The 25763-nt window shown below is 35.0% G+C and overlaps 1 protein-coding gene across 5 annotated transcripts in view; it reads right to left on the minus strand.

Moving 5' to 3' along the window:
• The window catches only part of LOC121673095 (alpha-(1,6)-fucosyltransferase-like), a 90166-nt gene that overhangs the window by 42939 nt on the left and 21464 nt on the right, over positions 1-25763 (minus strand). For 2 of the 5 annotated variants that reach the window (XM_042046138.1, XM_042046139.1), the window contains 5 exons: positions 19737-19831; positions 13643-13774; positions 11858-12282; positions 2326-2441; positions 2011-2179 (listed from right to left, as the gene is read on the minus strand). In XM_042046138.1, the coding sequence (XP_041902072.1) occupies positions 2011-2179; positions 2326-2441; positions 11858-12060 (488 nt within the window). In that variant the 5' untranslated portion in view covers positions 12061-12282; positions 13643-13774; positions 19737-19831. Of the gene's footprint in view, positions 1-2010; positions 2180-2325; positions 2442-11857; positions 12283-13642; positions 13775-19736; positions 19832-25763 lie in introns of those variants that run through there. The other 3 variants (XM_042046141.1, XM_042046140.1, XM_042046142.1) reach the window with 3 other exon arrangements.

Raw genomic sequence — 25763 nt, forward strand, 5'->3', positions numbered from 1 at the left:
TGCTTCTCAGAGTGAATGAGAACATCTAATTTGCTCATTTCGAATATGCTATGTTCCTTTCAGAAGTGACCAGATGGACAGCAGAGGGAAGATGAGACCAGTCCGTTCCTGGGGAGCTACTCTGCATTGTAAGGGAAAAGAACACCCCAGAGACAGCAGTGCATCCCATGCTAAAGGATGGGTACACAAGGAACTGGCAATTTTCCTAGAGTTCACACAATACTGAAAGATCAAAGTGAAATAATGAGATAGCTTGACCTCAAAGGTGCAGGAAAAAGCTTCCTCAAGACTAGAGGCAACCAAGAAGTGCATTCGGCAACACAAGATAATTGTACTGCTTGAAGGCAACATTGCAAATGCACCAGGAACACACACTGAATATTGTAGAAACATTTTCGTATCGTTTTTTTCTTATGCAATTCCTTTGAACTTCTACACTGTAAATAGATTGCCTAGATTTCAGTTTAATAAAACCTAGTTGCTGGCTATTTGACTTTAGTTTAAATGACTTAAGTCTTTTTTGAGGACCTCACCAGACAAGGAAGGTCTACACAGATCTATTACTAAGACTAAACAGACTTCAGATTACTCTGGATTTAATAACCACTGCGACAACTGAAAGAATACTTGTAGTCAATACAAAAATTATCAGAGGAAAAAAAAAGAGCAGTTGTGATTGCTTGCATCATGTACAAACTTCTTTCAGTACCACAGTGGAAGTCATCTCATAACTTCCAGAGATCTATAGGGCAAAGTTTTCTAATCCAATGCAAAGGAGTCATGCATCTCTAGAATGGGTTTCACCTCACCCTGAAGTATTGAGAGATGTGAACATAAGGGTATCAGAAATGCAGAAACTTGCAAATAGGACTTAATGAGTTAATAATCATTGGTGTAGGAAGAAGAGGACTAAGGAAAAGGACTCGTCCTGGGAGACAGCAACATAAAAACCTTCTGGCATCAAACACACACAACATTATTCAAGGTTTCACTGTGGTGACTGCCTCATCCTGGCTTCATAAACAGAGGAATCATACGCACACGAGTGATTCTGTTACCATGACAGATGTGAGAAAGTCTGGTATTAGACTACTTGCCCCAGTTTTTAGCAGATAGTTTAAAAGGTATATAAGAATCCATGAACTAAAGTTCACAAAGCCCAAACAGAAATAATTTCCATGGAGAATAAATATTTCTGAGTGGAGATAACTATCAAAACAAACTGTCCAGGGAAGTGGCAGCTTCTCTGTCAGTTCACTGTTCAACTGAAGATCTCAAGTCTTTTGGAAAATTCTGCTTCAGCCAAGCACTACTTTTATTTCAGTCAAATATATAAAACTGCACTTGGCAGAGAACTAATTGGATGAAATTTAATCACGTCTTTTATATAAATAATAATTCTCAATAATTGACTAGTCCCTTCTCACTTTCAACTCAATCTATGACAAAATGGATTTTGGAACTGTGGAATATTAAATTACAAAATTTAATGGACCGTACTATTTGCCCACATTAATAATCAAATTCATATTGCCTTTATGTTTTAAATAGTGTTTACATTATTTCTAAGGAATTGAAAATTCTTCTGATTTTTTCCCTTTACTACAGCATTATTTTCAAAGGCTCTTGCTTTATTACTGATGTTCACACATGGAGATCACAGCTTTTTTCGGGACACTGATACGTGTTTAAGGCAGTATATTTAGTTAATTCAACTACTTTTGTATAACTGTTTACTGATGAGACACAAACTATTATTGCAATCCTGTTGGGAACAGAGTTAAAAATATAATATGCTTAAAGACAGACTTCACTGAATTTTTAACATCTCCTGGATTAATTTTTTTCAGCATGAACAAAACTCATACAGAATATTTTGACATGATAAAAAAGGTACCCCAACAATAAGGAGGCCTGATGACTGACAACAACTAAAAATATAATTGCCACACATCTTTGAACAACATAATGACAGTTAAATTAAAGGTCAGAATCAACTAATGCAAGTACCTTTCCTGATGACCTAAATCAGACAGAAATTCATCAATGCGTGTTTGCAGTTCACTTCCTTCTAGATTTTTCAACTTCTTCAGTTCACTCTGGAGGAAAAACCAAAGTTCCTTAGCCCCATTCTCAATCCTCCTCCTCAGTATTTCATGGTCTTTTCCAAGGCCTCCTACTAAAAAAAAAAAAAAAAAAAAGCATAAAAGCATCAGTATCAGTACTTTTAGTTGAATTACTTGTTAAGAAGCCAATACATTTGTGATAAGAAATACCAAAACACCAAAACTTGTTTTAGAAGTAAAAGAAAACTTATCTACCAACCATCTCCTGCCCGCTTCTTATAGTTTTCTATCTGTTCTTTGGCCTTTAGAAGTTGCTCCTCTAAAGCATGTACCTTTCCTGCAGCTGGTCCCTGATCAATGGGACCATCTGGTATCCTAGGACATAGAAAATAAAGAAATTGCATGATTTATAAATATAATTATTTGATAAATTATTTGCATCAACAATTCAGCTCTCCTTTCATTTTTATTCCATACTGTTTTACTGATAAACCTTCATAATATTTCCTTAAAACCAGAAGAAATTAAACACATTGACATAAACAAGATTTTGAAAGCATAATTCCATAGGAGAAAAACAGTGCATAACACAGCTGCAATGCAGGATTCAGCCTGATCCTATACTGTGCTGCTTTCAAGACTTCCACTCACCAACATGAACAATGCAAGGCTCTGCTTGTGAAAACAGTATCTGGGGCAGTTTAATTGTCAACCTGATTGGCACACAAACAAAGCCTATGCAACATACCTTCAAGAGATTCTATTTCTGACTCTTCTTACATTCACACACGAGGTACATTCTTCTCTTGAACCCTGGCCATATATTCTTAGAGAACCAGGGCTCCAGCTCTTGAACTCTAGTTAAGGCTTCCTACACATTCACCCAGGATGACTTCAATGTATTGCATGGACTCAGAACAAGATCCAACCACCTTAAATGTACCATTGTCATGATCTCTTATTCTAAACTGTACATCACCTAAAACAACACCAGCAACTGTAACATCAATTTGTAAAATTTCTGATATGTGAGCACAGGAGAAGTATGGAAATACATATCCTGAAATCTATGAGCCGTAAGTCAGCCCTGAGGGCATTACTGAGGTTTGTTCACCATCTCAACTTGAATCCACGTATTAATAAACCAAAATAATTGAAGTGAAACTAGATGCTAACTACTATTTGCCTCACAAATTTAAAGCAGGTAAAATAAAAACTCTCTTAATTTCAAGAGAAATTACACTTATTAAAAATTATTCCACATTTTATAAGCTTTTGTAAGATCAGACTCTAAAGAGAAAAAGAGCAAGCAGACGTGCAATGGTAAGTCTTGAGAACTGCAAAGAATACAGAATTCTTGCAGAACATAAAGACGATTCTTCCTTCATAAAGGAATATGAACATAAAAAGAAACAGATATTCTCTCCACACACAAACAGAGTTTCACAGCACCATACACAGGAAGAGTCCTTGACAGGTGCCTCTAGCATAGGGAAAACAATGGTTTGAGGGAGCACCTTCCCTGTAAAAAAGAAATGACAGCATTCTAAATATCCTACTGAGATTTTATTAACTTTAATGTCTCTCAGGTCTGGATAGCTAAATGCCAATAAAATTTCAGGGACTGATGAGAAGTTCATTTTCCCTGAAACAGTTGAAGAGAACAAACACCTAATGTAAGCATCAGAAAGGTGTATCACACGAAGCATAGCATTTAAGCACCTTTTTTCAGAAGGAGATAAGAGAGGTGGAAGAAGCAGCTACGTAGCCTGAGAGAAATTCAGTAAAAAATTCTGCAGTCTTAAAGCTTCCTATTGAAAGGATCCCTATCCTAGGGATAATTACTGAAAAAATATTTGTGTTCTAAAACTACCACAAAAAGGAATTACCATTAACTGCTCGTACATCTGCTTTTTCATGCACTGATGGAACAAGCATGTCAAAACTGGGTAAAATATCCTAATCTTAATCATGTGCACTCCCTAAATATACTCTCCATGTCAACAATCCATTTGTAAATTTGTTTCTACAAAAAATGTACAGTATTGTATCACACTGAGGTACAGTATTGTATTGCCATGTACAAGACAATACAAACAAGCCTTTAAAAAGTATATTGAAAGACATTTACGTTCTTACACGAATTTAAAACCACCAGATGGAAATGTGTTTGTGATCTGCTGACTTGGTACCACAGTTGGAGTTGTGAAGGAACAACTAACCACAAAATTGCCAGAAAAAAATGTTAGGGTTTATCTTGTACAAGTCACACACCCTAAAGGTAGAATCTGTGAAGAACAATAGGGTAAAAGGACACAAAATCATTACCATAAGAAGTCCTGAGACAGTGTACAAATCATCTTAGCATAAGGAAAGTCTGTTAAAGTAGCAATTAGAGGATCCTACAGAAGGATAGTTGTGGATGATATGAAAGAAGCACAGTAATGTTGATCATTTGATATAATTAAGATCTTGAAAACTGCATGCCATTTAACATTCATCTTGTTTGGCACATTGCAATAAAAATTTTTATTGTACTTAGACTGTTAGATAAAAGAGCTGGGATGGGGGGAGACATTCTCTAAGCTAGTTGTTTGGACTTTCAAAAATTATATCATTTTAGGATGAAACTAAGATAGCTTATTCTTTTTTCAGTTTTGTCTCCACATCTGTTACCTCATCAGACTCAGAATTGCTGTCTTCCTCACTTTCATCCAGTCTCAAAATTAAGGAAAAGATTCTTCTCTGCACAGCTTGGCTGTTATTACCCTCTCCAAGTACTTCAACTGACTTGGAGATACGACAACATTTGAGGGAAAAGCGTTTGAATTAAAATCCTTGTCTAGTCTCATGGCATCCTGCACGCAGATAATTTCTAGTGCAGAATATCCTAGTAATTATGCATACTTATGAATAAGAATTCCTCTTGAAAAACAGGAATTCTTACCAAAATAATTCTTACCAAAGTAAGTCCTGACAACTATTTTACTCCTTAAAATATGAGAGGTGAGTTTAAAGTAAGTTCATCTAAACTAAGATGATTCTAAGCAGTAATAAAAAAAACACACCAGTAAGCATCTAGGACACAGTGTCCTTCACTTATTACTATGGTAAAACTGTAAATTAAGTTATGAACACAAAATAAACACAATTATAATTCTCTTAAGCAGTCAGTCAAGCTAATAAACCAAGTAGTAGGTTTATTTCAATTCTCAGTAGTTACAAGGTGTGATGTTTGCACGCTGCTTCCTACCATTTGATAGCAAATAGAAATTATCTTTTCCATAATCAACTCATCAAATAAAGATATTACTGTATAGCTTTAAACATCAAAAAAATTATGTTGTAGAGATAACCTGTTTCTACTTTGTCCCTTGTTAATCCAGCTAAAAAAAAAAAAATAATTCTATGTACATAATCCATATGACTTAGGCCAATTGCCAATTTCTCATCACCTTCAGGTGACAGAGGGGCAATGAAAAAGCAATGATATCTAGTCTGGATCTCTGAAGGCAAAAAGAACACCTTAAAAATTAATCATAGTGACATTCAATTTAGCTAGAAGAACTGCCATACTGTGTAAAATAATTGTAAAAATAATTTTAAAAACCCATAAATTACAAAAACCATTCTAACCTTTTCCTATTCCCAAGATATTTAAAAGGTTACACTAATTTATCAGCAAAAGGAAAAATATAAGATTTCACAAGTTCACACTCAAATATTTTCTCATTTTTTCATTTATATCTAAGTTCTTTGTATGGAGCTAGAAGGTTTATAACTAACTAAAGTCAAATTATGATTGTCTTTTCTTCTTTCACTTTTTTCTCTTCCCCAAGAAGAAAATCATGTTCAATTATTAATGACCACTAGCACACACAAACAAAAAGAATACAGGCTGTCACTTCATCCTTCTTAGACAAAACCTTCTCAGTAAATAAAACTGAAATAAAAGAGTCAATGTTATCTGCAAATAAAGACCAAACATCCCTTATCAATTTAGATCAGCACAGCCCTGATCAGTGCTGATTATATCCACTGCACATGTGTCCCTTCCCTTAACTCAGAATTGCACAAAAAGTAGTAAAAAGAGCAGAGGTGCCCACCATTTAGTTCAATTATCTTCATCCTTCACACACTAGCCTGTGCAATACTGTCAGCTTCAAACTTGAGATATTTTAAATACATGTAATAGAAAACTGTACTTTAATATTTAAATTCTTATCAACCTGAAAGTATTCTTCTATCCAAGCCCCTTTAATGCTTTCTACAGGTTTAATGGGCCCAAAAACTGCCCAGAGTAATTGACAGAAGTACTTTAATAGAGTTGCTTATGATTAATTGATCTCTCCAGTTTGGATTCTCCACCAGCCTCAGCACCAGCTACATTAAAGCAACTCTAGTACTCTTTCAAATTCAAAATCTGATCTCTTCTTTCTGAAGCTACACTCAGAACTGTGAGAAAAATATCCTAAAATATAAAAATTTGGCTCCCACCCAGTAATACACAAAGAAGCACATAAATACTATGAAGCATTCATGTATTGCAAAAATAAAGCAACCCTAGGACAAGGATGAAGGCATACACAGCTTCCATCCAAGAAAATGGGACATTACAAAAGTTGTAATTGTAATCCTCCTAAAAGCCTTATATCATCTATATGCAACAGGGACAGTCTTCAGCAGTCATATCATAATACTAAGAGTAAGTAAAAATTTAGGTAAAACTACTTCCTAAAACTACTGTTTAGGAAACAACATTATGTAATACTTTGGTTTGATTATTACTCCCTATCAGGTTTCCCTTAAATAACTACAAAAATTGCAGTAAAGATTTCCATTTTTGCTGTCACACCTACTACTTAAGTGTCCTTGAAAGGGTTCTTCCAGTTTGACTGGATACAGAATAGTAAAACAACAACCTGTAAAAAACTCAGTTTTATTACTATTTTGCACTATTGAAATCTACACTGCTTCTAAAATCAACCCAGATTTGCTCCTACAATATTGTTTATGATCACATACAGACTGTGGTACCTCTCCAAATCTCACTACACCACAATATTCATGCACATAATTTCTAAAACTCAGACAATACAAAACACCTTTAAGCCCATTTATCTTCTGCATCACTAATATACATCTTTGCCTCTTTATAGCCCACAAGGAAGGTTTTTACAAAGCACCATATTGGCAAAAGAAAAACTACAGTAACTTCTCACCTAAGGCTTTTTAAATACACCATAAAACCTATGCAGTACCTGATGTAATTTCAAGTAATCAGAAGTGCACCACAAAAGTGTACTCAGTTCCTAAAGGAATATTTTTTTTATTCCAGGCCATTTTCAAAAAGAGTGACTGTTTCAACTTGCACAGGTATATACAACTTAGAAAATAAGTATCTAAAAATATGCTCACCAAAAATCCTTACAAAAATATGAAATATTCTTAACCAATATGGGTAATGAATTAAAAATATTTTTAAAAATCATAAAATCATAAAAACATAATATATTTTGTGAAATCAAACATACAAATGGTTGCAGTGGGTGGGAAATAAACCAGAATAATCCAAACAAGTACCTATCAATGCCCTAAAACCTTAATTCTGCTCCTTACATATCTTGTGTGAGAAGAAGCAAGCGGAAGAAAATTACAAAATCAGGTATTATTTAAGTACCACAGAGGAAAAAAGGGTCAAGCAAGACTTTATAAAGCCTTTTCACAGATAGGATCTTTTTCAAGTTTTGAATGGTTAGTTTTGCATGCACATAAGGTATGCTTCATAAGGCACATTTTTGGTTTTCTTTTTTGTTGTCTTTGGGGATGAGGAGCTGCTACATAAATTGGCAGCAAAGGAGGATTCAGATCTCAGGGTGGAAAGATCACTTCTTGTCTTTCTATGTTAGCATTCATAGAGAGATGGATGGAAACAAGCACACCAGCTCCTGTTTTCAACCATCCCAGAACACTGACACTTTTATTAGGTGATAAGGAAGTGAGAGAAGTCATAGAAACCCATGATAATGGGAAAGTCCAGGCAATTGAAATGTACTGAAATGCATTTTACCATTTTAACTAACAATGTAATCAAATATGAAATACCAATTTTCTCTAACTTCAAAATGGAAATGAAAAAACAACTTATACTTTTATTAAACTACAAATTCTTATAACCATACCCACCTTCTGCCCCTTCCTGCCTGCCCTAACTAGCTACTATTAATGTCACAGCTACTCATTATGGTAATGTTCTACCATTCACAAAACTTCATTGCTCACTAAGACAAATTCTGTTAACTTGGAGCTTTTTAGCATCCAAAACTTTTATCTAATAGTGCCAAAATACTGTAACTAGCATAGTTAGCTAGCATAGTTAATCAGATGTTTGTTTATTGTTACAATTTTACAGGTAGGCACTCTCATCTTGTATAAAATCCTCCACAAGTAACCTTAAATTCCTAATTGGAATATGCCTAATTTCAGGCATTAGCTTAACCCTGTTGCATACCATAATATATTCTATGTTTTAACCCAAAAAATGAGCTTTTTTGTTCTCTAGATATAAAATCTTAGTGAAAAACGGCAGCAAAACCAAGTTTTTACCTCATGCCCTTTATGAGCTATACTGATGCAGAGACTGTTGTTTTATCCACTCAGATTTAACTGCCACTGTCAGTAACTAGAGTTTTCAGTACAAAATAAAAATTCTAGCAATTAAATCATATTCAAATAATAGTTCCAGTCCTTCTGTCTTTGATCAGTAAAGCCTAAAATAAATTACGTCTTTACTTTAAGATGTAAACTGGAGCAAAAGTGATCTTTTCTGTCTAATTGGATTTCTGAAGTTAAGAGGTGTTTTGTTTCTATAATGTATGCTCACAGCAGCAGTGATCTCTTCCAGTACACAGATACTAAACCCATGGACTGCTGGTTAATGCCTCATTTTAAACAGACACACTGCTATAAAAATGTAACTGGGACAATTTTAAAGCTAACATCTATTTTCAACACAACTTGTTCTATCTGGCAAACAAAGAAATGAGACACTGAAATTCTGTACCACATTATGATTTAATACTTTAATAACACAGGTTGACCAGGATACGTCTAAAACCTATTTGTGATGTTTCTATGTAAACAGTATCATGGATTTGGCACAGTAAAAATAATGAAAAGCCCTACATTGTCATGCATCATTTCCCTCAAAGTTAGTAGTTCACCAACCTCAGAGCACTTCCAGCATAAACTATGACTGGTTATCTTCCAGTCTCAAACTGGCTCGTGCCTGGAGAGCACTGACTACTGAACCTGGACACGTATGGCTGTTCAACTGGTATTTAAAGTCATTTATGCTTCCTCATGCTAGAATTTCAGATTTTCCTGTGGTTATACAGAACTGCTCTGAGGAAAAGTCTCAGAAATACTGTTAAACACCATCTTTACAAAAAAGAAGCTGAACAGAGTCCAGTCAACACCGTTTTGCATCACTTAATCTAATTTCAGCATCTTGAAGCCATTAACTGAAGCATAGAAAAGGAATGTTGAAATATTCTAACATGGTTAGAGTAGATATAAACTAATGTTTTTATTTTTATAAATCATGAGAAATTATCAACAGTATAAGCTATTATTTAAAACTTGCCCACCAAAAAGGTAATATTTATCTGAATATAGATAAGGCTAGTGAAATATAGAAAGATATTTAGAAAAATCATCACTGCCTCAAATATAGTTTAGCCTCTACTTAGCACCTCCTGTCTCTACTGCCTCCTTCTTGAGAGGAAAACAGTACCCTGCCATCGGTAAAACAATTTATTCTCTTCTAGTCACTGTGTAATTTGAATGGGTTATATTTCAATGGCTGTGCAATACAACACATTACCATTTATTCAAGTCAGACAAACATGGGGGACTGAAAGCATGGAGGGTGGTAATCTTTACATTCAAGGCCAGATATTACCACCTCTGAGGCAAGAATCCCCAAGGCTAACTATTACTGTCTAATATTCAAGAAAGTTACAAATACTGCATTTAGTCAAATACAGAGCCTTGCTTAAGTTTCTTCATATCAGCACACTGTATATTACACCATTTTGTCAACAACATATATTAAAATCTTATCAAATACTGTTGTTATCATATATTAATAAACTGAGCTTAGGGAACTATAGCCCACTCAGCCATTCATGGCCATATTACTCAAGGTGAAGATTATCAATGCTCACTGTAGAGTACTTGGGTCAGCGGCATTTCTCCACCTCTGGGGAGCAGTACATGAATGCTGAGGTGCTTCTTCAGGGCTGACATATAGTTCAAAATTAAGACATATTTCTAAGCTAAGAAGCCTCATCAGCATGCAGCCACATCTACAGTGCATTCCAGAAACCAGGAACAGAGTGCAGTGAAAAAATATTGCAGTGAGGCAGGGAAGTCTACCCAGCCTAGCAAATCCAACAGCCTGGATAAGAATGAAAGAGAGAATGCATGAGAAAAAACATCAGAGCAGGCTAAAGAGGAAAGGTAATTCATTTCACTGCTACAGAGTTGAGGCGTGATTTCATTAAATGAAGGTGGGAAACAAACTGACTTGAGCTAACAAGAACAGGACCAGAAACCTAAAACACCCTAGTAAAGAAAATATATTTGTGCAATTCTGTAATTTTCCCTATGAAATATGAAGTAAAACAGCAGGGTAGAAGATCCAAAATCTGCTCCTAAAGGGTATTAAAAGGCAAGCCCAAAATCAGTTTCTCCTTGCCAAGCAAGAACCAACCAAGAGACAGGATGAACTTGCAGTGCCCCTTGCTCTCCATGTACTACACAGGTGATCCTGGCCATACCACTGCTACACATGTGGTGCTCATGAGCACAGAGCTGGGAAAGAGACAGCCAATTCAGTAAAAAATTCAGATACACGAATTCAGCTCATTTAGACATTTTTAAAATAAACACCACCCTCCCATTCTGTAAAATCTTATACTGAGCTTTACTCTTCTCCACCTTCCTATAACATATGAAGCCTCTGCACTTGTCCCCATGATCCATCCCAGCTTTTTAGGCTGCATGTGGTGCTGTCCACATACTTGGGTCCAACCTGGCACTGACACATCCTGCCTAAGCAGCTTTCCCTTTCAGGTTTTTATGACAGCAGGTACCTTGAATCTATGTGAAAAGCTGTCTGTCTGAAAAGGTGAAAGAAAACACTTCAAAATGTAATCATACCCATCTACAATCTAATGACTGTAAAAAAGTAGATGATCCTACTGTTTTACAAGTATTTCTACAAGTGTAGCAGCAAGGCAAGGAAGAAAACTTGGATAAAAGAATTTGTATAATGCAGCAATCTATTGCAGATCATCTTCAGCAAGTCAGCATTTATCTTCAACAAGCTGTATAAATGTTTTCAGCAATTTTAAAACGAGCTCTTCCAATTACTGCATGCAGAAGTATAAAGAACTAGATGTTCTCATTTGTATGAATGTCATAATAATTGCACTTGTTTGAAGTTGGCATTGAGGGGTGAATCACCTACAGAACTCTGTTATTGTGACAGTAACATTTCCACACCATTAAATGACTCTTAAATAATGATTACATTAGACCAGGACTAAATGTACATTTATTTAAAGGTTTTGCAATATATTTTCAGCACAAATTAAAACACTTATCTATACTTAAATGTTAAATATAATTTGCAAAAACTCCCACAAACAACCCTTACAATTTCATTTCTGGTATTTCATATTTCAAAAATTTCCTGAACAGTTTTAATTACTTCCAGGTCCTACCTGAGAGATTCTGCCATGCGCCTTAAGTCTTCATTTTGCTGCTTTAACCGTTCAAGTTTAGCAAGGATCTTGGATAATTCACGACTGGAATGATCTGGGTGCTCGCTGTCTCGTACCAGGTGTCCACCAATATAAAAGAGTAAAGTTCCCCAAGCAAAGAGGATGAGCATAATCCAACGCCAGGAACCAGTCCATGGCCGCATTTTCAGAAGTTCAATTCACTCCAGAACTGCTCCGCTCACAAAATAGCAAACATTTTAAGTTCTTAGCTTTTACAAAGGTGGACAATGCCAGTTCCTCTGCTTCAACACATTGTACCAGAGAAAAATTATTCTCAGTATTTATCTTACTGCAAGTCCTTAAAGAAGATTCTTACAAGGCTGTACATAGAAAGCATTAGTATTGCATCATTCTTCATTTATATTCTGTGGGAAAAAATAAAAATAAATCTGAAATTACAATTCTGATATGTACAAATACAGTGGATTTCAATTAAGCTAAACGCATTGTCATTAACATTCAAGAATGACAATAGACAATGTTACTACTTTCTGTCACAGAGACAAAGAAAAAAGCTTTTAACTTTCCACAGAACAGTGTGCTGAATTCATGAATGAATGACAAAGAATATGCAATTAATCCTAAATTTGAAATGGCCAGAAGAAATGCTGCTTTTTACACGAGAAGTATTTACCAATTCGTGTCATTTCAGACATTAAAATAGTTCAAAAGTCACTCTGTAGTAAACTTGACATTTTCCTTTACTATCAACAAAGAGCTTTTATTTAATTACAAATATATCTTAATTTCTTTCACTTTTACTCCCTTTCTTCTCCGTTTTTGTCATGACTGCCACTCTTTAACAAATGAGTTATAGCCATTGTAACAGTATACTCTGCAATTTGCAAGTATTTGAAAATCAGGTATGACTTTAGAAACCTAGCTTTTAGAAACACTTCTCTGCTGTCTCAAAACTATCAAACCCATTTTGACAAGTTATTATTAAAGTTATAAAAAACTGCAAAAAAGTGCTCCAAAGGTAATACCTTCTCTCACAAAAAAACCCACCATGCCATTTTAAAAAATGCAAAATCACCTCAACTCATTTTCTACTTGGCAAAATATCATTCAATGAGGATAAAGTCTCCTCATTCTATCTAGATCAGATTTTAACTGACAGCATGTCTGGAGCCTTCTTTAAGTACTTCTCCCCTCTCTTCCTGTTTCTCAGCAATGTAACATTTTTACCTTTTTAAAGAGCATATATATGCCATTCTTATTCAATTTCCAAAATAACCTATTTCTTTGGATTCTCAAATCTTTAAATCCACTGTACTTCCTCTGAGATACCATCCACATCTACCTTCTCCCAAATTATTCTTTTCTGTTTTATCCTTCTTTCATCTTAACTTCTTTTTAATTTCATTTAGTTATTTTATTCTATTCCAATTCATTTCAAGCCTAGAGCAAAATCTTCCCAAATTGCAGTAACTTCCAAACTCACCCAGTTATGGAAATATGCCTGGAGCACACACCTCCAGATACAATAATTCTAACATTGAATATGCTTACTGTTTTCAACAGCACTGAAAATGCTGAAAATTTTCTCTGGTTATCTTGAGAAGAGGGGTAGTTTGTGTATGTTTAAAAGAGGCCCAAAAAAATCCACTTTTGACTAGTAAGACACAATTGGGACACAATTGTTTATAGAATACTTCGCAAGCAAAATATTGACTTTTTTTTTCCAATCTGTTTTTCATAAAACATGAGCTTAAGCAGACTCACAAATCAGGTATCTTCTTTACCAGAGGCAGCGTTGGTCTGTCTCAAACAACAGTGTTAGTAGATCAGACAATCAAAAATCCACAAAATTGATATAACGAGTCATCAGGAACAGATGGTATTCTTCCAACAGTTCTAAAGAAGTTAAAGAATGCAATAGTTTAATTATTAACAGAGGTGTTCAACCTCTTACTTATAACCACTCTGTAGCAAAGGAAAGGAAAATTAAAACAGTAAACTGAATTATTTGTAAGGGCTACAGCAGGGAATCCTGCAATTACAGGCCAGGAAAAAAAAATATTCATGTCAGCCAAACTGGCAGAAATAATTAGATTAAATAAATCTGCAAACATAAGGATGAAAGTAATCAAAGTAAAAAAGTACTAACATCGCTTTTAGAAAGACAAATAGTGGCTATAAATTTATTAAAGTTCTTTTGAAGATGTAAACAAACAGGCAAGACAGAACCAGTTCTAACCGTTATGTAATTGATTTAGTCAGTGTGGATTTTCAAATGGCATTCAACAAGGTCCCCAAAATGTTCCGAAAAACCTAAGCTGCATGGAAGAAGAAAGATCATCATGTGAGTCCCCACCCCACTAGACAAGAGGAAACACACAGTAAGACTAGGCAATCAGCTAAAGTGGAAAGAGTGATCAGGGACCTCTCTGCACCCACTGGCAGACTTCATACAGCTTGACATATAAGGGTTTGGAAAACAAGGTGAAACATGAGGTGAAAAAGTCTCATAGCAATAAACTGGAGGTAATCAAGATGCTTAATGAGGAAAAAATCAAAAATGGGAAAAAAATCAGTTTATCAGTGGGTAGAGTTGTGTACAGATGACCTTTGAGGCCCATTAGGAATGGGATTTAGCTGTGATCAGTAATTCTATGAAATATCAGTTTAGCATTTGGCTAAATGCAACCAAGTCCTCACAGGTTTTGTCTGATTTCTATCAATCTCTGAAGATGCCATTGTTCTTTTCGTAAGTTAGGTCACAGTAGAGTTAAACATAAAATAAAGATGCCAAACTAGCTGAATAAATAGGGAGAACATTCTGAAAAAACATTAAAAAGCCTGTATCTCAAATGTGGTGTATCTAATTATATGTGAGTGCTAGCAACACTTAACTACCAACTTTGTACTGTAATGTGGCTTACACATTAATTCTTTTATTTCATACTGTTCTGGCAATAGAAAATGTCAACATATTTGACATTTTGTCAAAGTATTTGACATTCCAGGGATGGGGCATCCAGAGATACTGGATGCCCCATCCCTGGAAGAGTTCAAAGCCAGGCTGAATGGAACTTTGAGCAACCTGATCTAGTGAGTGGCACCCTTGCTCACAGCAGGGGAGTTGGAACTCCACAAGGAACAGACAGAATATTTACCTAAAAATAAGGATCACCTTCAAGCCTTGGTTGGGAAATCAAATTGTGCATACTACACATGTAAGCCACAACTGACTGTAAGAATGTGAAAATGTTTTGTTGCCAAATTAACAGGAAAAATTTGGTTAAAAAACAGCATTGCTTCAATGTAATGGAATGCACTGAATGACTAAATGAAAATGACTACATGAAACACTAAAGAGACTTGATTAAAATGGCAAGTGAAAAAAGAGACTGAAGAGTAGCACCAATATCTTGATGAGAAATAATGTGCATCCATGTCAAAGTTATTTTGCGATAGCAAAAATGACTAATCAAAAATAAATACATACTACCTTTCCTCATCTTGCTCCCAATGAAGCCTTCCCATTATTTTAAAGCTTTAAAAGGTACTTAAGAATTAGAAAATTGAATAGCCCAATACTATATAATTTTAAATGGAAGGACATTTTCCATGACTTAAATAAGGTCCCTTTTAATGTACTATTTCGAACATGCTTTCCATAGCAAATTCAGTGATGCAGTGTGTATTTTCTCCATGTGTATTTTTGCTTCCTACAGAATTATGGCCCCAGAATAGCATTATGATTTTTCTTGGCAATGTATAGTTTCAAGTTATTTTAGATTAAATTCAAAGCAAACTAAGCAAGTCTACTTTTGGCTGAACCACCTACTGGCCTAGATTCACTCAAAAAAAGTGTACCTTATGTAAGCTGAAAAGAAGAAAATTACTCACAAAGTAAAATACATTACTATAGTTAACATATACAGCAGTATATTTAAGGCATGTATATCCCCTACAATTGCACAATGTATGAAACATGAAATCCATTCCACTCTAAGAGCTATCACAATGACTTATCACTAAATGTGAAACACACGTGAAAAGCACGTTACACCGTACATATAACTTAAGATTGAACCCTCACAACATTATTAGTTTCCCTTACAAGTAAACTTATTGAAGTTAGTATTTTTAAGATTTCACTGACAAAAATTATCTTCTTAGGAAAGCATTCTACTCTAAGTAATGTTAGCCTGTTGTGCTCTCATAAAAATGAAAATTAAAACCAACTTTCTGATCCCAGTTCTTATTTAACAATAACGTGATGGCACAGCCTCTGACAAAGGATTAGAGCCTAAGGAAATAATCCTTTTAGGATATTAAAATAAAACTAAGGATCAAAGGACAAAAGTAACAAGTAAATGCCTCTGTAGCGTTTGATAAAAATAAGCAAACCTTACAAACATTATTCACGGTGTAGGCAATGCATTCTTTATGAGGACTTACACAGTAATTGAATCAGAATTCTGCATGTAACACAAGGCGTTGCTGGCATCTCGTACGAGCCAAATACCTGCTTTTCTCTCTTGGACCTGCCTACTGTGATGTATCCCAAAACAGGATTTCTCTTTTCATGGCCACATTACTCTGGCAGTCAGCAACCATTTTACAAGGACATAATACATTCAAATCTTTCTGCGTCTATCTCTCTTCAGATTTATAAGCTCCTGTCTTATATACAGAAATTCTTCTTTTTCATCCTTTTAACTTTGTACTATTACGCTTTATCCCATTCTATCACTCCGGTGTCCTGAGTAAAAAATTCTTGTACATTTTTCTGACCCCATCAGAACACTCTTCTATTTTGTGACCTAAATTTCATTATAAACTATTATATTTTCATGACATTGTCACTACTGAAAACATCCAAGATGAGTAACAGATGTAATCCACTGCACTGATAGGGCCTCTCCTCCAGGCTAATACTCTTCCTTGCAGCACAAGTCCCTGTCACTTCATCCCTTCAGCTACTTCCTTTTCCAACAAATGATTCTACTTTTCATCCACATTTTCTCTCACTCAATATAGAACTTTCTATGTGCCAAGAAATGCTGAAAGGAATTCATACACATTCTCTCCCAAACTATGTTTCATTGGGAAATTTACCTCATTGAAACAGTTACCAAGTAAACCCAGAATAGTACAGATCAAAAAATTGTTGATGACAAATCTATGTTGCATTTATCTATTTTCCTATTTTTATCTACCTCTACTTTGTTAACTCTCATTTCTTTGAAATTTGTCCCCATGCTTTGCACACTACTGTGATCAAGCCATGACTGGTAATTATTTCTAGTTCTAGCATTCATATTTATCAATCCCAAGAGACTTTTTCCCATTTAGATGCAAACATTTTTCAAATAGTGACTGGAAACAATTTGGAAAGCATTTCATTCATCTATAACTTTTTAATTACCTTTATTAACATACAAATTATATCTATTGTTTTCTTCAACCAGAGAACAGAAATCCATTCACAGAGCATGTATTAATGTTTGTGTTCTAAAAGTATCCAAAATGAAGTTCATTCCATTTCTTAGTCAAGCTCACTGTTTTAGTTACATTTTTTCTACCCATAAAAACTATCCACTCCCTCTTTTTTCTGGAACAAGGACATAAAATTCGTAGTATTCCATACATACTTAATTATTGTAGAAATTTACTTCTTTTTTCTTCTTAACTTCTATTCACATGTATCAGGGGCCATAAGTAGACATAATCATTAGAACTGTTCACTATTTAATCATACATCCACAACTCCCTCTTTACTACTGTTTCTTTCTGCAAAAGTCTAATTTTATACTTGTACAGACTGCTCTGAGCAATTTGCGTGATATTCTCTTCATACACTCCCTTATAATTTTACATTAATAAATACAGTCTACTCATCTGATACAATCTGCAGATTATTCTCAAACTAAACATTTTCTTAACAGAAATCACCACCCTTTTCAATTTCATTCCAAGTGGAAACTAATTAAATGCTGAAGCCTTCAAACACTCTAATTTTGGATCTTTATCACAGAAAACTCCCTGGCAGGAAGAGATGGTACTGAGGGACTTCGTTTACTGTGCGAAAGCTACAGGCCCCCTCATTTCATTTGGTTAGAAAACAGAATCATAACCAACCAGAACAAGCTTTGGACAAAGATACAAGGTGATTTGCACTTCCTGAAATTTTGCTAAAGAGGTTTTGTCACCAAGTGTGGAAGCTTGATGATTTTTCAGGCTCAGTGAGATTACGAAGATGGTAAATTGCTAGGACTTGAGGAATTAAAACCTCGAGTCTAAAAGCAAGATTATCAACTTGAGAAGTCATCTTAAGATTCATTTAGAAGCTTCAGCAGAATACATACTATAATAAAGACAAAACATTCAAAGTAGGGGAATGTAGGGGAAGATTCTGGTATCATTTTGAAGCTTATAGTGTGTATTTGATGTAAAATGCTCACCTGAGCAACATAGAGACTATTTTCAATTTAACTGTGTAACATTTTACACCTGAAAACACCTTTGCAAAAATTTTGAATGAAAACACCCTCAGAATGGAAGGCAGAGGAATGAACAGACAAATATTCAGAATGACCAATTAGCAATCTTGTGCCAAATGTGTTGTTCTTTTAGGAAGTCAATATTTACTGATGCATACAAAAAAATTCAACAAGGTGAGCACACATAGAATACAAACTGAGAGCTGATCAACAGCTCAAGAGCGGCTGCATTTGCAACACAAGCAGCAGCAATAAATTCCCCAAAATGACTGATGATCAGTGAAGACACAAATCACCAAACCAAGGTGGCTACTGCTTTTCTAAAGCTCTTAAGGTGGTGTGTGGCAGAAAAACTGAAGCTGAGAGAATAGTAAGTGCAATTTCCCTCACAAGCCTAAGTTCAATCAGAATCATGTAGGAAAGTAATTAAGGAATGTATGCAATTATTTCCTACAAGCCTCCTCCTCCATCAGTGATCCATAACTACCACAAATACCTGAGTTGTTATCAAGAATAATCAACTCTGTAGCACTGAACAAGGTCTTAGGACTTTCAACCCCAAAGAATTTCTAATATTACTTTCTATTTTACTATATTCCTTTACATTATCTCCTTGATGTTCGAAATGGTACAAATTACCCAAGTAATTTCTAGATTTTTATCCTCTGCGAGTCCAAATATCCTCCATTAAGAAAAAAAAACCAAAACAAAAATTAAGCCAAAACAAACAAACAAAAAACCCCATAAAACCAAAACCCCCATACTTAGGAAGTTTCACATCAATCAATCAGATGTTAATGGAAATGATTCCTCAAAAAAAAAAAAAAATAGAGTGGTTATAACAAATATAAATGTTTGATTCAAAATTTTTGATAAAGTACAAAAGGAGAAAAGATTGAATCAGAATATCTAGGGAAAAAAAACTGCAAGACAATTGCTAGTTATTTGTTTTCATGATCAAATAAATAGCTCGTTATTAATAGTTCCCATGACAGCTTATTTTATACAACATGCTGCATTGAGTTAAATTCCTTGCATTTAGTACATCACATGGTCATACTGGTGAAAGTGCAGTAAAAAGTGTCAGTGAAGTCTCCATCCCTGGAGGCTCGGCAAAGACCCGAGCAACGCACTCCAATCAACCCAACTGTGATCAGTGGTGTTGGACTAGAAGATCCCCAAAGAAACTTTCCAAATCCAGCTATGATGTGATTTCATGAAATAACTTTTACAGCTTTTGGTGTTTAAAACAAATTATTCTAAAATGCGTGACATGTAAACGTACAATGTATTTTATCTGTCACATAAATAGCAGTACATTTTAAAAAATCTTAACTTCATAACACATACGAAGAACAGCTTACCCTCTCTCTGACAGCAGGACATAAACACAACTGCATCATGGAGGTTGGAGGTTAAAATGTAATCCCACTATTCCAGCAGTCAGTGAAATTAGTAACTGTTTGAAAGAAAACAAGAAAGTCCCTTTAATTTCACATTCTGTAAGAACAACTTCCTTTTGATTTACTCTTTATCGTAACAGTGAGAAAGAATCTTACATTTTAAAATACCTCATTTTCTATTTGTAACTTAGCTAATCATGGATTATCCACAAAGATCAATCATTCAATCAAAATATTTTTAACTACCATCTTTCATTATATCTAGATGAGATACAATGTGATCTAGCAACCAAAGAATTAAATTAAAGAATATTTTAGGCTCTGTATTGATTTAATGAGTAAATTTTACAAGTCAGTCTCACAAGGCCTCAATTTCCCTTGTTAATATTTGCCAACTTCAAAATTATGTTTGAAGTTGATTCATTACTATTTACTGATACCATCAAATTTGCAGCTGAAAGATGTTATACATGTTGAATGCAAGATATAAATCTGCATAATCAATTAAAGCAGTTCAGCCATTTAGCAGTTTTGTCAAATAATTGTTTCCCCATGTCTAAGCATCAGTCCCTGTTCAAAATACCAGGCAAAATTTTGAAATGGAAAAAAAGAAATAAAATCAAAGATAGAAAATTTAACCTTAATTTTAATAAAATTAATAGAAGAGTATTCATGTATATTCTTTCACATCTTTTATCATGTATATCTTTTTATCATTTATAAAAATCATGACTATGTTAAGGAAACCTTGGAAAGAATTTTCTTTCAATCAAAATATTAAAAGTCACTAGAATAATCACTGGAAAAATCATAGATCTGGAGCTTTGGAGAAAACAAAGTAAAAGTAAGTTGAACAGCTCTTCAGAAGTATTCCATAGCAAAAGAATACAACTCCAAAATTTCAAGGAAATTCCTGGTGTCTTCCAAAGAAACATAAGCTCTCTTCATAACTTCTTAACCTAAAAATATAGTTTATCTCTCACAACAAATTTCTTCAGATGCTGGTGACATCAGAACTGGAAGCAGCAGTCCAGGTGGGATCTCACAGGAGCAGAGGGGGAGAATCACCTCCTTTGCCCGACTGCTGTTGGCGCAGCCCAGGACTGGGTTGGCTTTCTGGGCTATGAGCACACACTGCCAGCTCATGGTGAGTGTTTCATCAAATGAGTCCTCCATCTTTTTGACAGACAGTATTAGGGGGGCAGAAGGCATTCTACTTGCTTCTCCACTATCATTCTCATGCTTTTCTAAGATGATCAGGTCAGGCAGGGCCTCCCAGAGAAAGAGAGACAATGTGCATGCACTCGTTGGAGATACCCTGACTACGCTCAGGTCCAGGAGACTAAAGAAACTATGCAGTATGACAGTAAAGAAATTCCATTACAGGAGCTTGCTACCCAGTAAAGAAATTGCAGCAGGGAGCAGGGAGCAGACTGATCTTAGACACTACAGGAAAAACTTCCAGCAGATCAGAGGGCACTGCACAGTTCAAGGCTTAAAGTCACTGAATTAACTGCAACCAAGTAGAAGCAACAGCACACTCACAATGACAATGTGGGCAGAGAAAACCTTGTAAATTTTTTTCCTTTTTCTTCTTTCTTCTCTATACACTGAGTTTGCAATACTTAAAGTGTTAATTATCCTAACTGTTATTCTAATAAAACTTGGCACTTCTTCAATTAAAAAACATTTGGTTTCCTTTGAGGAGCTAATTACACGGAGAACGCCTATGGTGAACCACATAAAAATCACGGCCAGCTCAGGGTCCTCGGCCCCTGTAGTTACTAAATATATTTCTACTGGAAGAAAAAAACCCCGAAACACACACACACCCACAACAATGGAGTTAAGTACTAGCACTAATCCTACTTCTCTGGTCAGAGATAAAAAACAAACAATCCAAACACCAATTTTGGTACTTTTAGTATCAGAGACCAAACATTCTCGAAATTATGCTATACGAACACCTACAGGTTCAGTTATCACAACAGCAGTGGTTCAGAGAAGTCCACACCCACAGCACTTGGGGGCTTTTAAGCTAAAGATATACATAGAACACTGACCTTGAAAGAGCTTAACAGGAGTTAAGAATCTAATCAGAAGTAGTAACTTTTCTAAACTAGATAAAAGAATCAAGAGTGCATCAACAGTAACAAATACAGTCTGAAAATAATAAGCACTTCTTATTAGATACAGTAATAAATGAGTGCTCATAATTCTTGTAACAGATTACATTTGAAAGCTTCCAAAAAGATACAGTAATTTCTCTTTTTTTATTTACAATCGATGTAATTTTGAACAAAAGAGGGAACTGTGCCTTGAAAGAAAAAGAGCAGCTTACTTGTCAAATATATACAAGATTCTCTGTCAAACAGACAAAAACTTATTGGTGATTCTTCTTTTAGAAAGGTAAGAGAGTCAATTGCAGAAACAATGCACTCCTCCAAGGAAATTATATATATGAATGGATAAAGCAGTCTTCACTTTTACAGTCCTTTTTAACTACTAAGATAATACATTAACCAGAAACACAGTGAAGTGAGACGTTACCTTTGTCTGATATTAACTAATGAAATGTCTTTGTAAGACAAAAATTACCTTAGAAAATGAACAGGACAATCACATGATAGTAAAGGTTTATTTTTTCTTGTTTACTTACTGTATTAACTCCATACAACCCTATTCTAGTATAAACACAGTCAATGAATAATAAAAATTCAACTCTAAAAAACCTCAACTCTAACATCAAGCATGATCTTCCTCCACCGTAGTATGTTAATAATCTACTGACAGTCCTTGCAGAAACCTCATTCCAAAAAAAAAAAATAAAAACAGGAAGAGGGAGAATCTTTGGAAGCAATGAAGTAAAAGAACAGACTATGAAAGTTAGAAGGACATAACTCATGTGTTAAAAAAAGAATTTGTGACATTGAAATTGTTTCTTACACACGCAAATAAACACATAATAAAATCTGGGGATTAGGAGTTCCACCTGGATAAATTTGGCTCATGAGGTAGGAGAAAGTCATTCCTAAACATGTAAGTGCAAAACAAATAAAGGAATCAGCCACTGAAACAGATGACTTCATTAAGCAACAGATTCTCAGTTGCTCATTCCCTTTTAATTGAAGCACCTAAAATGCTTTCAAAAATACCCAGCCATTGAATCAAGAAGCTGAACAGAATTGGGCTTTCTGCCCTGCATAAGTCACATGAAAGTTAGCAAACAGAAATGGCACATCCTTTTCTTAACAGAACTTAATAGAATGTTTGCCTTCTGTTTCAGTGCTCATCTGGGACCAAAGTACAGCTGCCAGTTCCTGGGAGAAAGTGCAGCTCCCTATCGGTAGAATAATCTGGATACCTTGGGAAAGGAGCAGAGAGGGAGGAAAAAAACCAATGGACAACCTTAAGGTAATATTTGACTTTTCCATTTTTGTTTCTGCTGAAGCACTCCACTAAATTTTCTTTTCCACTTGCTTCCCCATGTCATTCCTTAATGGTTGCAAACATCAGAAGTAAGATCAGAGGTAAGATCTTTCCTCTTTTGGCTGGCATCAAAGCAACATGCAAAAATCTAATAACCAGGAAACTTAACATCAGTCTGTTCACAACTCAGCTGGATGTTTATAAATCAAGATGAAAAACAGGCAGATGAGAGAGCTGCTGAGTTTGTAATAGTTATGCAAAAATGCATGACACTTGGCAGCCGTAAGGAAACTAAAGTGATATTCGCAACCAGGAGGTTTTGCAAAATCAAAGCATAGTGAAGGCTATACGGTAAAAAAAGAGTCACAAAACTGAGCTAAAAGCCTTTCTTCTTACACATGGCAGACTTGGAGACAGAAATGTCAGAATTCAGTTTTGAGTGGGCCACATCAGGGAAAAGAATGTCGAATGGGATCATTATCTAAATAATCAGACTTGCTTTGTATCACCATTTTCTAGTTTAAATTGAACCATGTTTGATGCAGTACTTTTATTAGAGCAAGACAAATTTTACTGGGGATTGCAAATAGTAATATTGCCATTTGATAAAGAAGTATCTGCTTTAACTTTAATTCCACTATGCCATAATAGGCAGACCTTAGCCTGTGAAAATTTCCCTTGGCATTCCAATTTTCTTTTTTTTTTTGGGATAGAGAATTTTACACACTAAAAAGCACCAAAAAAGGCACCTAATGAGCTAATTCAAGTATGGGAAGCAATTTATTTGCATTAGCATATAGGTTCACGCTGTCTAATTTACACTGGTTTACAGCTTCAGTAGAGCTCCATGCCACCAAAAGTTGATTGCTTCCTGCATGTGATCTTCACCATCACCGTGGCTCAAGTGTACCACTGATCTAAGATCTATTCACTTATTTAAAACTGAAGGAACTGAAAAACTGAAAGCACTTTGTACAATGGTAAGGCTATGAATAAAACAGAGCTGTGAAGTTGCAAGTCCAAACCTCACATAATGCTGCCAATGCCTTTTCCTCTCTAAAATTGGTGTGACACATTATTAAGGCAAAATGACAGGTGAGTTTAAAACTTACTGAGTTTAAAACACCTTTGAAAGTGTTAGCTTCCTGCTTAGCTCTTTTTATGTCAAGTATTAAGTTTACACTGCTAATCAGAATTCCCATTTTTATTTATAACACTAATACATAAATTTGCTGTCAAGCCATCATGAGTGTTAGAAACTATCAGCCTTAATGAGTGAGCTGTTTTCTTTTATATGTAAGATGGGATTTTTCATCTGTGTGCCTGGATATATGTAACTTTTTCTATAGAAATTAAAGCAAGCTTGATGCTTTTTACAAAATAGTATTTTATTTTATAGGCTAAACATTCTAAAAATAAGATTTTAAATTCATTTTCCATATAAAATAATTATTTAAGCAATATTAATATTAGTACAGTAACAAAAGACTTAAAAGCTAAATTTGCATATATTCTCAAAGGTAATTCTAGTGAAATCCCATTCAAGCATTTCAGACTGATAATAAGTAAAACCAAGTCAGATTTTAAATCATCTTTCAAATCAATTTGGAAGTCAAGCACTTGTAGGAAAAACCTACAATCGTGTTATTCTTACTGTTTCCTAGGCAAACCTACGTAGCCACATAGAAAGCCATTCACTTCATAGAATAATTGTGTATAAACTCATTATTTGTGAGAAAAACAGTATTTTCCTTTGTGGTGAACACATTATAATAAGGGTGTGACTATCGTGGCCAGCGGCTCCTATGTTTAGCTGTTCCCCAGTAGTATCTCACAATTCTTTGCAAGTTAAGACTTTTTCCACCTACTCTTTTAAAACAAGTATTATATTCTTGCTCCTAATTTCAGTGTAGGCTTTTTCTTGCCCTTCAACTTCCTTTATTTCTGAATAGCTCAGGTTAATTTTAGCAACCATATTTAAGAAAAAAAAATCAAGAATGCCCATTATTCCCCATACTGGAATTTAAAAGAGCTCTCCATGGTTCTGAGCTATCTCCTGCTATAGTCACACACTCTGTGTGTGACTGTTTTTTACCCAAGAGTCTGGCCAAGGCCCAAACACAGGTAGTAACTCTTTGGTTGTAAATCTTTGTATTCTTTCTAAAGCAAGCAACCCTGCTTTAGCAAACTGAGTCTCGGGGCAGAATCTCCTAGTAATTTAAAGGAGAGTCTGGATTGCATTTAGAGCTCAGTTCCACAAGGAAGGGATCTACAGGATCTGAAGGATCTACATCTCTAACCATTAAGTTATTCACAAAATCAAAAAGCAGCAATGAAACAACAAAATCAGTCTGCTACCCAACTTGAAAAATTGCAAATTACGATTATAACAAATGGCAGCAGAAGATTGGAGGGCAGGGGCTACCCCATCATGATGTATTGTACACGATTACCTACATTGAGGTAGGTAAGTGAGGAAGTTAAGAAGTAAAACGTTGTTTTTTGAAGTTGGTTTTGCTAAAACCAAAATATCCTAGAGAGACAAGTAGACTCGTACAA

The sequence above is a fragment of the Corvus kubaryi genome, unplaced genomic scaffold (assembly GCF_017639235.1).
Source record: "Corvus kubaryi isolate FWS band 111438036 unplaced genomic scaffold, C.kubaryi_AGA036_p1.0 65182, whole genome shotgun sequence".
NCBI lineage: Eukaryota > Metazoa > Chordata > Aves > Passeriformes > Corvidae > Corvus > Corvus kubaryi.